Consider the following 14,428-nt stretch of genomic DNA (forward strand, 5'->3'; position numbering starts at 1 on the left):
TCAGTGAATAATAACTCCCCATTGAAATGCTGCCCTTTCATCATAGTCTAGTGTCTGGTCTTTTTTACTTCTTGCCTAAATCACTGTAACAGCTTTCTAGCATCACCATAATTCCAATCTGCCATGCACACTATAGCCTGGTTCATTTTCCTCATGCAAGCTCTGACCACAGCATTCCATTATTCAAAACCTTCAGAAGCCCTCCGTGATATACTGCAATTGAAATTAAGTCCCTCATTACACTCTTTCATAGCACCTTTACCTTTTCTTCATATTCCTTTTCATAATTTGTAATTGTAATTAACTGCATGATATTTGACTGTTGTCTATATCCTAGCTAAACTTCAAATTTCATGAGAGAAAGGGCAATGTGTTCACCACATATTTGCAGTGCTTAGTGCGCACCTGGTACTTCTTAGTAGGTACTCAGTCCATGTTTGAGGAATGATAGGTTCCCCTTCGTCTGTGGAATAAAGTAGAAACAATGCAAGATCTGATTCAAACTTAATCTTCTCTCAGCCCTCTGCCCTTCAAGGAAATTAAGCTACTGGATTTCCCACCCTTCCCTGACAAAGCCATGGGCTTTCTAATGCTTGGCTCTGGTTTACAGCATGCCCTGATCTTTTCATTTGTGCCATGTCCTCCCCTCAGTTCCCCACTAGCATTGCTGCCTTGTGGAAATCCAATTCATCCTTCAAGAATATCTCTGTTTCCACCATTGGACTGTGAGTCCCTTGAGATCAGAGACAGAGTCCCCTGATTTGCCCCTAGGGAGCAGCACAGTTCCTGGTCTCTAGGAGGTGCTCTTGGTTACACATTTTCATCTGCACCTAGGGTATAGGCTCCTTGAGGGCAGGCAGTATTCCTTACCTGTGTGCATCTGGGAATCTTGTTTCCTAGCCCCCGGGGAGAGACTTGGAGTTGGCTTCAGAAATATTCTGGTAACCTACTGAACCTGTCTAGTTATATTATGAGAGGACTGAATATGACATAGTGTGGCAGGGACAGAGGCTTCCCTGCCTTTTCCCCACTGTGCCCTGTGACATTCCGTCTCTCTGGCTCCTTCTACAACAATAAAAAATTACTGCCTCACACTCCTCACCTGAGTTCAGCTTGGAGGTTACTCCCTGCCTCTCTCTCCCTCCAAGCCCTCTGGCGAAGAGGCTGCTCAGTTGGCCACACTTCCAGGCCCTGGCACCAGGAGGCAGGATTGCCATGCCCAAGATCTTGTTCTCCCTCCTTCAGAAGCACCTTCTCTGGGGATGTCCAGGCCATTCCCCCCCACCGCCTGCTTCCCAGCTGTACTCCTGTCACCTCATGATTCCAAGGCAGCCCCTCCCCCTCAGAGGCAGTGACCCCTGGATTGGGCTTCTTCCTCCTCACCCTAAGTGCTGCTGACACTCTAGGGGCTTCAGAGGTCAGGGTTGGCAAACAGCCCAGCCTGCTGACCTGTTTTGTTTGTCCAGAATCATGTTCTTGTGAAGGCCCCAGCAGAGGAGGGACCCGGAACCCTCCAGCTTTTTAGGGTCTAGGCTCCTTCCACATCCTGCCATTCTGCTTTAGACCCCACTCTTGAGTCCACCCCTGCCCTGTCAATAGACTGTCCTGATTCTGAAATCCACTTGCTGACCACAGTTTCCCTCCTTTCTCTTCATTTCCTGATTCCCCCAATCCTGACCTCTTCTCTGCATACAGACCTCCAGGCCCTCCGGCCCCTGGTTCTCCCCACTTTCTCCCAGTCTTCTATTTTTTCCTCTTTGTTTTCTTACCTCTGCCCCACTAGCCCCTCAGGACCCTATGTCTCCACCTCAGAACCCCATGTCTCCGTTTGCAGGGTCAGATAAATCTAACCATCTACCTTGAGTGGGATAATCCTAAAAATCAAAGTTGGTTAATTCTTTGGTTTCCTACAAACTTCCAGAGATTCTCCACAAGCTACAGGGTTGGTGGTACTAAAGATAAAGGCATGCTCCTCACTTGGTCTAGAAGAACAGAAAAATTCTGGTTTTTAGCCACTGCAGCCCCTTTCATGAACCTGTGCCTGCACAACATCTTTTCCCCTTACTCATTCTTTCCTTGGCTCTAGTCTTATTTTTAAACCCTATTGTTTCTGTAGGTACATATGTCTTTGTATAAAGGCACAGAGCAAGACCAGCAAGGATACACCACAAACAGATAAACATTTGCTACCTCTGTGCAGGGCCAGAGGTGATCAAGATTGAGGGAGAGACTGGGTCAAAGGGTTTAACCTTATCTGTAAAGTTTCTACTTTTCACAAAGAGATTGTATCATGTACTTACTACTTGTGAGAAATTAAAAACAAACAAATGAACCAGTTTAGTACCAGGAAGCCTTCTCCAGGCAGAGGGAGCTGTTTCCTTTTCTGGGCTTGAACAGCACCTTCCGCAAGTGTTATAGGCAATGCTGTGTTTGTCTTTCTCCTTCTAGATGGGGAATCCCCTCAAAGGTACACACTTTATAAAATTCATGCTCCCATGCCTAACAGAGTGCCTGGTCCAGAGCAGGTGCTCAGTGAGTGCCAAACCCAGAGCATTGCCTCTGCCAGCTGGCTCCTTTGAAAGTGCTTGCTGTGGGACAGGCCTCATGCTAGTCATGAGCTGTTTCAAATAAGTTCCACAATGTCCAAGGAAGGATATCTCCAGGAGTCTGAAATGTGGGTAGAGAAGACCCTTGGGTTGTATCAACACAAGGATGGGGTTGAACTGCCTGCCCCCCAAGGCCAGGATCCAGTTCAGTACCACTGTCTTGTCACTTGGCATGCTTCTGAAGCCCCAGCCTCTTCAGCAGTTAATCTAAGGGCAAAGGCATCCCCAAAAGTTGAACTTGTCAAGTCCAGCCCTGATTTATATCTCTAAGATGGAGAGGACAGCCCTAATAAATAGGCTGTCCCTATACATGGTGGGCCAGGGAGGCCAGATCCAGGAGATACTCAGACCAGGCTTGGAGGAAGACCCTGAGCAATTGTCTGAGGGACTTGAAGAAGGCATCAGAATTTCAGTCTGTAGCTTTTGTAATTTTCCAGAGAAATCTGAGCTCTCAGGTCATAGGATCCTATTTAGGTCCTATCTACTGCTCAAAGGCAAAAGGGCAAAGCCTTAATGGGTCAATTGGATTGGAGCTAGAGAGTAGGTGGGGATGGCTTTTAGGGTTGGTCAAGTGTGTGTCACGTGGCCAGGGCAACCCTATAGACTTGAATGTGCAAGTGGTGAGGAGGCTGAGGAAGGGCCTGGATCAGTCTTTCTTTTGAGAATGCCCCCAACCAGCCCCTGTATTTAACCTTGAATAGGACAGTGTTCCTGGGGATTTAGGGCAATGAGACTAAGTACTTGGGCTCCTGAAGAGATAACGGCAGTAACAGAGGCAGCAGAAATTTGGTAAGTAGTCCCCTACCCTCCCGCTCATTCCTCCCATCCCACCCAGCTCTCTCCCAGCTATCCACCCACACCCCACCACAGGCCTCAGAATTGCTGAAAGGACACCAGACCATGCAACACACTTTGAGACCTCAATGAAGAACACCTCCAATTAGTCCAACTCTCTGTAAGTAACTTTTATTTTTATTTACAACAGAATTGGTGGCTTTATTCCTTCATGTTTAGGGACAGTTGGCATCAGCAGCCAGACGGAAAGTCTGCAGTGAAGTCAAATTCATTCTGCCCCAGCCACAGCTCTGGAAGCTCATTAGCCCGGTCCAGTCCCAGTTCCACCACCAGTGACATCAGCACCTCCTCATCCACTGGGTCCGAATCGATGATAGCAGGACTCTGGGCACCAGCAGGAGGAGAGAGTGACCCCGTCCCTCCCGCCTGAGCCCCAAAGCCCCAGTTTTGCAGGGGCCCTGCCTCCCCTGGTTGGCCCGGAGTGGCTGCAGCCATCCCATGATATTGGCTATTAAGTTTCTGCAGCTGCATACTGGCCATCAGGTGAGGGGCAGGGTGCAGATTGAAGGGTGGGGGTTTAGTGGGAGGGGTGGTGGTAGGAGACCCTATTGGAGTTGGAGATCCAGAGGAACTAGTGGGAACCCCACTGGCCTTGGTTCCATTCGAGGCTACCCCGGGGTAGTGCAGAGTGGCTACTGCTTTGCGATCTTTCACCCCCAGGTTAGAGTAGGCTAGAGAGCTCATCTCTTGGTTGGAATCCTAGAAGACAAGAAAGGTGCAACATCACACCAGGCCCAGAAAACTCCTACATGCACTTCATTTGGGGCTAGTGGTGAGGAGGTAGCAAGAAGGTCTCCTGCACAGTTAAGCTCCTAGCCTGAGGATCCTCTTGAGCTCAGTGTTCAGAGCCACATGCTCATGCTGGGAACCTGCCCTCCTAAGTGGGTTTGCTGCTTTCGTCTCCCTCCCTCCACCTCATCATTCTAAGGGCATCTCATTGTCCCTCTTCTCAGCCTCGCATTAATCTTTTCAATTCTACTAATCTTATTCCAATTCTACTTCTCTGCTCCCTACCCTGCCATCTTTCAACAACCTGAGTGGGTTTGGTTTGACCACATTTAGGCAGAAGCTATCCTCATTCTCCCCAGAGAAAGCCCTGTTGTCTCCTCTCTGCTAAAGGACACTAGACACCACACCTAGGAGGGCCTATAGACATGGCCCCAGACCAGCTCATCTTTCCATGTCTAAATGTCTCCACTTGTAAAATGGCAAAAGTTACCTCCTTCACAGGTGAGGTGCCACCCTTGACATCAAGTGCAGGTCTCGACATCGTTGGCATTTCAGAGCCTCAGCAGAAGTTGGATAAATTGGTAGGAGGTGATGCTGCCAGCCGGAGCTGTTGTGTTGTATGTGATGGAGAAAATGTAAGAGAAGGGCAAAGGCTTCATTAGCCAAGAAAGCACTAGCAAAGCCCAAAGCAGGGAAATTACATACAGCTATAGGGAAAGGATGGTGACAGGGTTAGATCCAAGACCAGAGACCACGTGACCAAGGGAGAAGATCAAGCTGGAACTTTGTTTGCTTGATCAGCCAGGTGTTGCCCAGGTAGCCAGCTATCCACATCATCAAGAGGGTACACAATGACCGCTTCCTCATGCCAGTGATTTCAAAGCCCCAAGTGTGTGTGTGGGGTGGCATGGCACTATTCCTGATTCTGAAGGTATAAATATCCCTGAGTAAGTAGCACACTGTCTTCATGGGCCACTGGCTTCTGAGCTGGGGCCTCCACTGGGACTGAGAAAAAGTGGGAAAGAGTCAGGGCAAGGAAGACCCAGAAAGCTGCAGGCTGTAGCCCAGGGAAGGAATCAGTCCCCAACGCAAATGCCATGGAACTCCAAAGCCCTGACTCAGATATAGGTGTGAGAAAAACCAGGCTGATAAAGGTAGGCTAGGGGCTCTGAGGTGGCCAGAGAGCAGCAAGGAATGTTTCAATTTCCTCTCTGCCTGAAGCCCCCTTCAAGACAGCCCAGGCAGCATAGGGCTTTCCCAGGACACCTGGTCTGAGCCCAGCCACACCCATCTGTAGTGACAGATGGGAATACTTCTTCCTGGAGGGAAACAGGAACAGGGATTCAATGGCTTTTTCTATAAAGTGGCAAGTGGTTCTGAGAGCAGGAGCTAGCACTCTTATGTCCACAGGCCTCGCCTGGCCACTGAATCATATCTAGAATAATTCAAACAATTGCTGAAGAAATAATACCCTAGCTCAAGTGCTGAAGGATAAGGGGATGAGGGAAAAATAATTCCCTCAAATCAGAAAACAAAAAATTTCCTTACCTGAAAACTCTCAAGTATTTTCCTAGAAGCTTGTTTTTAAGCTTTATCTATTCTAGCCTTCATGATGAATCAGAGATGTCGAATTTTGTATTTATAAATACCCTTTGCCCCAAAGAATCTCCTACACCTTAAAAAGCATGTCTAATCTTTCAAACAAGCCTAGAATTCTCCTTGACATTTCCCTCCCCCAGTGGTCATTAAGAATCTGCTCAGACACTTCTAGAAAGTGGCCACTTACTACTTCTCTTTATTGTCTTTGCACCACTTACTTGTAGGGTAGGGGGACAAGAAAATAGAAAGGAAAAAGTGGGGGAGAAAACATGAGAAAAAAAAATCAGTTGCTGGGTCATCACTACCACTGCTTGAATGGAAGCTTGTTTCTTCTCCGAGGTTACCCGGTCATGTTTCAAGCCAGTGATCACAAGACAAGGAGACTAATCCATGTCGTCTTCCAGAGCCCAGCATCTTCAGTATTAAGCAATTTTCACATCCTAAGAAAAATGTTGAGGGGCCCTGCCCATCTTTCTCTGTTCCCATCCAGCTTTCCTTCTTTATGCCGCCCAAATGTACCCGAATATACAAAAGAAGAAACAGTAGCAACAACAATAAAAAAGGGGGAGGGGAAAAAAGATATAGAATAAAAGAAAGAGCCAGAAAAAAGTGTTTGTTTTAATATCAGTTCTTGAGGAAGACCCTTTTGCCATATCCCCCTCTTCAGGCTGTGAGCTCCCCTAAACCGGACCCTGTTTCCATTCAGATCTGTTGTCTCTCGTGGCTGCTCTCTCAGCCCCACCCCCCAAACTACCTGACCTCCCCCCCCCCCCCCCCCCGTGTCCCTCGCCTGGGTCTGTGCTCCGTAGGCACTCAGTAAGTGTTGAATCCGTCTGTGTTGAATCCGCTTTTCGATGGGAATTCCTGCCCCTGCTGGCCCGATTTTCTGTCTCCACACTGCCACCCAGCCCGCTGGAAGGCAAAACTTGGCAGCTCGGAAACGACCCAGTCTGCTCCCCAAGCCGAGAGCTGACCACCGTGAAACGGCTGCTAGAGGCGGCCCCGGCAACCCAGAGCAACAAGTGCCTCCTCACACGCTGGTGCCTGGAGGCTCTGACTACCAGTTCCCGCCCGTCCTTCTCTTCAGACCTTCTCTCGGCCCCACAGCCCCTCCCACCAAGATGGGGGTGGGGAGAGGAGAGGAAAGAAGGGGGAGGCGAGGCAGGTAGGGGACCCTCGTCTTTGACCTGTTGGGGGACCAAAAGTTAAAAAAAGTAGCACCAACCGGATGGCTCCACCTCCATTGCTATTTTCTCAGGAGAAATTAAAAAATCCAAACAGTACTGCGGCTCGTCTTGGACACGGTCTAACCCAGACCGGTCAGTTTAGCCACCTGAAAACTAAAGGCCCGTTGTTTTCGGACAGTTCGGACAGTTCCCTCCTCGAGGCATCCCAGGTGGAGCCGCCAGAGCTGGGGAAGACCTGGAACATCCCTGCAAGGTGGGCACGAGCACACAGTTCACCAGGGCCCCGAGCTGCCGTCTCCGCAAGTGCTGTGTAGAGACTGCACCGACAGGCGGGCAGTGGCGCGGGCTCTGGTTCTCCACAGCGAGTTTGCGGCCCCGCGGTGTGGCCGCGCGCCGGGACGCATTCTGGCACCAGCAGCGGCCGCTCCTGCGCCTCACCAACACTTACTGAGCACCCGCTGAGTGACCGACGCGGCCGCAGGCTGAGCTACCCCCCTAGCCAGGCCACCTTTGCTCAGTGCTCTAACCCCGCTACCAGAAGAGTAAGAGAGGCTCGGAGAGGAGAGGTTCGGTAACTTGCCCAAGGTCACAGCGCTAGAAAGTAGCGGAGCCGGGAGTCGCAGCCACGTCTCTCTGACTCCAAGTCCGATGCTCGGCTAGGCAGGGACTCCGTGTGCGGCCAGCCCCGCGGCGCTCGTTTATAAGGAGAGGGGTGTGTGCGTGGGTGTGCGTGGCTGTGTGGGCGTGCGTGTGGGAGAGAGCAGAGGTCGACTGGGTAGTAGAGGCAAGTTGCCCAAATTCGCTAACTTCCATCCCGCAATTCCCCTGAACTCGGCCCGAAAAGCCCTTCTCACCTCCAGCCCCCAAAGGAAACCTGAGCTTTGTGCCGTCCCGGAGCCTGAGCGTCCAGATGCGGTCCGGGTGATTAGCAAAGTCGGTGGAAGCCCAGCTGGAGAAAGCGCGGGAGCAGGGGAAAAAGGTGCTGCCGTGTTCCCTCGAGAAGCGGGTGCCTGGCGCGGCTGGCCGGCAGGCGGGCGGCGGCCCCTCCGCCCCCAGTGGAGCAGTTTCCGAACAGGAAAAAACAAACAAACAAACACCCCCCCCAAACACAAACAAACAAACAAACAAACAAAAAACAAAACCAAAAAAACTCCCCCAGATCCCCGCGCCCGCTCGGCTGGAGTCCCTCGGCTCCACCGCCCAGCTCAGCGTCCTGCCGGGCGGCCAGGTTTACCTCAGCGAATCCGCCTGCCTTGGAGACGAAAGCGCGGAGCTGGGTGAGCCGAGTGCGAAGCGGCGGAACCCCCAGCCCCTGGCACGCACGCCGCCACCGCGAGCCGGTCGCGCTCAGTGCCACCCGACCTCGGGGAGCCTGGGAAAAGCCCGCACCGCCACGCAGCCGCTGCGCCGCACCGTGCCCGCCCGCCCGCGGCTTCGGCGGCGCCTGACTCCGGGGCGGTGGCGGTGGCGGCCACCGCGCTCCGTTCTTGGCGCCGGGGACAGGCTCTCAAGCCCCCATTGCCGCCCGGAGAGCCCTGACGCACACGCACACGCACACGACAGAAGGTTGGCCTCGGCTAGAAATCCCAGGAAAGACAGACCCTTTCCCCCCCTTTTTTTCTCCCCCTCAATTTCCACGTCTTTATAACCGGCTTAGGGCATTATTAGCACATGTACTGGCTCGTGGGCCAGTTGGTGGCAAAATCTGAACTGGATACTCACTCAGGGCCAGAGCTGGTACTGTGCCTTCCTTAAGCCTTCTTCCTCCTCGCCAGGAACGACTCCTTAGCCTGTGGGCTGCGGGCGGGCTGCCGGGCGCAGCGAGCAGCCTGCCCGGTGGAGTGAGCAGCCTCTGGGGCAGCTCAGCCGTTCCCCTTCTGCAGCCGTGCCGCTGGTAACATTTTATAGCGGCGGCTAGCGTGTGTGGCCCTTTAAAGGCGCTCGAGCTGGTGCAGTCACCGCGGATCTTGTGAAAGCGAAGGACCGGCTGGGGAACGGAGTCCGAGCGGCCCCGCGGGTCGCGCAGCGCTGGGAACCCGCCACGGCTCCGGGGTGGGGCTGGCGGACCCAGGCCACGGTCACCCCGAGCTCGGAGTCCTCGGTCTACGCCAGTGCTTCTGAAGCTGGCGGGGGCCCGGCCCGGGACATCGTCTCTCCCCACCGCCCTGCATGGACTTGCCCAATAAATTACACTTAATTTTGCTAAGGTGAAGGAGAGCTGTTAGTGTCTGTTTTCTGACCTAAATCTAGCGGGTGGCCTGAGAGAGCTTCAGGAGGAGAGCTATGGACTCAGGCAGTGACCCTGAGCAGGGGGCGCACAAGGGCCGGTCCTGGGGAGCGGGAGGCAAGGTTTGGGTTCTCTGCAGGGCTTTTTCAGAGCTTGTCTGTCCCTTTGGGCTGAACCATTTCCCTTGTTGAAGGGACAAAGCTGGGGTCCCTTTTCCTCTTAAAGTCGCCAGATCCAGGCAGAGCCTCATTGAGGGCCTATCTGCAGGCAGCAGTGGCTTCCCTCGAAGGCCTGAGCCAGGTATTCTCTTTTGTGGTTATCCAGAGGAGACGGAGGCTGGTGGGATGCTATGCAGAAATATACTGCCTTCCTGGATGAGGTGCGGCTCAAGAGGCATGCCAAAGGCCAGACACGGGAAGCAGGGAACGAAGAGCTTGCCCCTGGGCTGCCGGGGATTCCTCCTGTCGTCCCACGATGCCAGGTTATTTTATTATGATTATTTAATCATTCCCATCTAGCAAGAATAATACATTGCATTTGGAGCACATGTTTCTCAGGTTGGGATGTTATGTTAAAAATCTATTGGAAAGAGGTCCAGCCTTCTCCTTCATCTCAGTTCATATTCCTTGTAGCTAAGAAGTTCCTCACATCTTACAGGAAGGCCACCAGGATTACCCCTCTACCACACTCCCTGTTTTTAACCTCTTTCAGCAACAACTACTCAGTTTACATTGTTTATAAAATAACCTCTTTTTAAAAGTCCCAAATGCTAACAAAAACAGGGGATGGGGGGGAGGGAATGTCACCAAGGCACATTCACTATGTGTGTTCTATCTTCTTAATTGGATTTGAAGACCTAAAGGTCTTTTTCTCCCCCTCCCCCTTTTCTTTTCCTTCTTTCATCTCCAAGTGCCTTGCATTTGCTCTTGGAACAAAGTTCTGTTTGCTGATGGACTGACTGGCTTACTGACACAAAAATGGGCAGCAAAACAGAGGGACAGGTCAAGGCCCTTTCTTGATACCTAGAGGAAGTTGGGGCGAATTCTCTGGGCACCAGGTAAATCCATTTCCCAGCCCCCAAAGCTGCTTTGTGTGTCTCCTTTCCTTAGCCTCACCCAGTCCCAACACAAATCCCAGTAACAAACACGTCATTGCTGCAGTTTCTCACTTTACCCAAAGATCATGAGTTATACCCAGTTTCCCTCTGATAAAAGGTGGGATCTGTCAGAACCATAAAACCTTACAAAGTTTTGACTGTAAAATACACCCTCAAGCCATCTCTGGGTTTGCCTGAGGCGAGAGACCCTAGGTTTTCAAATTCTGCTTTGCTAATTTGGACTTCCGACCTATCTTCCCCCTCAGCCCAAGCTGGGGAGCAGATCTAGAAACCACAGCAGCGGCTTCGTTGCAGGCTCCGGATCCGTGAGGTGGTGAATCCACCCTCCATCTATTAGATGGCTCCCAGGCCAATTGTTAGAAAGAGGCAAATGTTCTCTGCTTCTAGAGTGTCTCCGGAGCAGTTGCTCAACAGCCATCCCCTCCCCCATCTGGACCACTGAAGGGCAGAAAAAAGAGTGCCCTCTGCCCCATTTCTATGCCCACATGCCAGAAAGGGTCTTCCCACTGGTGACTTCCTTTATCTCTACTGTCCACCTCCCAGAGAGAAGGAAAGAGGGGCTTCAAACGCTCAGCTCTGGAGCGCAAAAGCCAATCCTTCCTTCTGGGGGGAGGGGAGCGGGGCAGATGGGAGAGGAGGTTAGTTGCCCAGGCCTGGAAAGAGCAAAGGATACATTTGCATTTCTCTGCAAATAAATCCGATCTCCGATCTCCGACTTCACAGTGGGCTCCAGCCCAGCTCAGAACTCTCCGCTGAACTCTTCTCTCCAACTTGGCAACTAGACTTCCAGCTGGAATAGCAAGTAGAGGACGGGATGGTCACCTGGCAAGAACTTTCTGTATGCCAGCATTGGGCCTGGCATGTTCCCATCCATTATCTCATTTAATTCCCACCTGTGAGGCAGGGTTTTGAAACGGAGTCCCAGAGATCTGCCCAAGTTCACACAGCCAGGAGGCGGGTATTTGAATCCAAAAATCCTTGACTGCAAAATCCTTACTCTTACCCCTGCACTTCGCTGCCTGGGAGGGTAAGGAAACATTTAGGCTGTCTTTCCACTGGTGACTTCCTGTCATCTCTACTGTAGTTTCGGTAGTCAGTCGGCCTGGGTTTAAATCTTTACTTTGCTATTTACTATCTGTATGATCTTAGGCTATGTGGCTTCATTCTTAGGGCCTAAGTTTTCCCACCTGGTAAATAGTATGGTGGAGTTGTTGAAAGGATTGAAGGAAAAGCTTAGCCAGGTTGATGCCTACTGTAGTAAGTGGTCAAAAAGTGCTGTTATTGTGCCTTTTGATTCTTTCTCTTTTGCCTCTTAGCCCTGCCTCAGCTCACACACTTCAGGTTCAATAATATTTGCTGACTAATAAATTAAAAACACAGACTGAGAGGAGTCTAAAAACAGACAGCCACACAAGAGGGGAAAGTTAGGGACCAATACAAGATGATCACCTTTTCCCCAAAAGCTGGAAACAGCCAGAATAGTCTCCAGAAACATATATTCAATATGTGTGTAGAAAAGTTAAAAAACAGAAGTCTTTATTCAAAAACATTTGGAGCAGAATTGTTTATAATAGTGAAAAATAGAAAGCAATCTAAATGTCCATGGTTAGGAAGTGTTCCTTGGGACCTTGACATTTCAAAACAAAACAAAACAAAACACAAAAAAATTACTGACTTCCAAAACTCATTTATGAGAAAATGTTCACTACAAAATATTAAATAAATAAAAAAACCTCTGGCTCTAGTGGTTAGAGCATAGTCCCCATGTGCCAAGTTGTGGATTCAACCCTGGTCAGGGCACACACAAGATAAACAAGAGTCAACCAATGAATGCATAAATAGGTGGAACAACAAAAATCTACCTCTCTTTCTCTCTCTCTCCTTCCTCTCTCTAAAATCAATAAAAAATTAAATGGTACAAAATTAAAATTAAAAAATTAAAAATAATCTTTGGGTACAAAGTTGCATAAACATGATGCAAAGCTGCAAAGGGCACAAAGAGTAGAATATTAAATAGTATGTTTCTAGCCATCTATGAATATGGGTAATGAAGTGATGGTCAGAAAAACACCAAACTAGCAATAGTGTCAGTGGGGTGGTAGGACTATGAGTGATTTTTTTTCTCTCCTTTCTCTGTGTCATACAATATTGTTTTTATAATTAAATGTAAGTTTATAGTTAATGAGCTGCATAAACAGTATGTTCCCACTTTCATGAAGATTGTATGTACATAGGAGAAATATTGGAAGTAAATATACCAAATGATAACTGATTATAATTGAATAGTGTGATTATGGTGCTATTTTTCTTTTCTTTTTCTGCAATATGATTATTATTTTCTTACAATTAAAATAGATTCGTAATTTGGAAAGTGGATAATCTGTACGGTCCCACTTGTGTTAAAAGTATGTATGCAAACTGAAAAAAAGTAAGAAGGAAATATATGAAAATGTTTTTATATTAGGTGGTAAAGGATTATGGGTAATTTTCCCTTTTGATTTTCTGTAATATGATTTTATTACTTTTATAATGTAAATAAAATGATACACAAATGGCATATACAGTAGGATTCCAATTTTATGGACATGTATATATATATATATGCATAATTTTTAAATTATGAAAAATGTAAAAAGCAGTTCAATACTGAAATATTTTTTGGGAAAAAGGGCATGTCTGGGACTTGCTTTTAAATATTCTGGTGGGGATGGATAGGGTTAAGCGGGTTGGGGATATATATAAAATAAGATGGATATATGGCCTTCTTCATTATAATATTTACTTGTGTATATCTTTGAAAAATTCCATAAATATTTTTAAAAACTATATTTTCTTGATTTTTTACAAAGAGGAAGGGAGAGGGAGAGAGAGTTAGAAACATTGATGAGAGAGAAACATCAATCAGCTGCCTCCTGCACACCCCCTACCAGGTATGTGCCCACAACCAAGGTACATGCCCTTGACCAGAATCGAACCTGGGACCCTTGAATCCGCAGGCCGACACTCTATCCACTGAGCCAAACCGGTTAGGGCTCCATAAATATTTTTAAATATATTTTTATTGATTTAAGAGAAGAAAGGAGAGGGAGAGAGAGAGAAACATCAATGATGAGAGAGAATCATTGATCAGCTGCCTCCTACACATGCCCCACTGGGCACTGTGCCCGCGACCTGGGCATGTGCCCCAACCAGTAATTGAACTGCAATATCCTGGTTCATAGGTTGATGCCTAACCTACGTCAGCTGTGACATAAATATTTTTTAAAAAGCATTTTCACATACATTATCTCTTTCGATCTTATGTTACTGTTTTATAGAAAACTAGGATTCAAAGAGATGACGTCACTTGCCCTAGGTCACATAATGGCAAGTGAGTAGGCTTGACCTGGGCTCCTCACACCAAGCCCAGGGCTCATCACATATCTCAGTTGCTTCTTCTTTTTTAATAATTAAAAATTATTAACATTTTGTTTGGTTATAAATGTCATAACTGTTCCCTGCACGGAATATGGAAATAACAGGAGAGCATTGGGAGGAAAACATAATAATCAACTTAACCTAATCAGAGTTAACGCTTTGGTGTCTGGCTGCCTCTCACTCTAGAGGTAATGGGTGAGTCATTCCTAACAGGCTAGTGAGCAAAGCTGCAGCTGTGAGGGGGGTGGGGGGCTAAGGAGATGATGGGTCCTTGCTACTTCCCTCCCATTCTTCCCTGGTGCCCCCTTGGGAAGGGGTGAGGCTTTTTAGGGGAAGAGAAACTCTGCTTCAGATACTGCAACCTAGACCACAGTTCTTTTCTGTATCCTTTCTTGCCCCGTACAATCTCAAGCAATGAAAGAATATTTGGGGAAGTCCAGGTGGCCCTTTTCTCCTCACTTCATCTGGAGACCCTGCCTAGAGGGCCCCTTGAGATCCTGTAAGTCTGCAACCACACTGAGTGTGGTTGTGCCTCCATTTCCCCATCTGGAAGATGCTAGGGAGAATAGCAAACCAGTGGGCCTCTGCCAGGGTGTGATGAGCTAATGTCTGTAGTTCTTTCCAGTCCCTCCGAGCAAGGTGCCGGAGCCTCCCCAGCTTCAGGCCTGCTGCCTACCGCCTGCCAGCCTGA

The 14,428-nt window shown here is 49.0% G+C and overlaps 1 protein-coding gene across 5 annotated transcripts; it reads right to left on the bottom strand.

The window, feature by feature from the left end:
* Positions 1–3,565: 3,565 nt before the first annotated feature.
* CITED1 (Cbp/p300 interacting transactivator with Glu/Asp rich carboxy-terminal domain 1) lies at positions 3,566–8,853 on the bottom strand. Of its 5 annotated transcripts, none has more exons than XM_028134069.2 (3): positions 8,699–8,853; positions 4,681–4,797; positions 3,566–4,160 (listed from the first exon to the last, which is right to left on the bottom strand). In XM_028134069.2, exons 2-3 carry the CDS (start codon positions 4,738–4,740, stop codon positions 3,633–3,635), a joined length of 588 nt encoding a protein of 195 aa, XP_027989870.1. In that variant the 5' UTR covers positions 4,741–4,797; positions 8,699–8,853; the 3' UTR covers positions 3,566–3,632. The 5 variants fall into 5 exon arrangements, with proteins under 5 accessions (XP_027989870.1, XP_054572608.1, XP_054572628.1 ...); XM_054716633.1 differs by lacking the exon at positions 8,699–8,853 and adding an exon at positions 8,211–8,261; XM_054716653.1 differs by lacking the exon at positions 8,699–8,853 and adding an exon at positions 7,831–7,886.
* Positions 8,854–14,428: the final 5,575 nt, after the last annotated feature.

The sequence above is a fragment of the Eptesicus fuscus genome, chromosome 1 (genome assembly GCF_027574615.1).
Source record: "Eptesicus fuscus isolate TK198812 chromosome 1, DD_ASM_mEF_20220401, whole genome shotgun sequence".
Classification (NCBI taxonomy): Eukaryota; Metazoa; Chordata; class Mammalia; order Chiroptera; family Vespertilionidae; genus Eptesicus; species Eptesicus fuscus.

What these genes read in the sequence shown, in the direction of transcription:
- CITED1 (XM_028134069.2), bottom strand. Translation starts at nt 4,740, where the DNA reads ATGCCAACGATGTCGAGACCTGCACTTGATGTCAAGGGTGGCACCTCA. An exon ending in GCACCTCACCTGTGAAGGAG is followed by an intron (nt 4,161 to 4,680) that starts GTAACTTTTGCC and finishes CTTGTCTTCTAG; the next exon opens with GATTCCAACCAAGAGATGAG.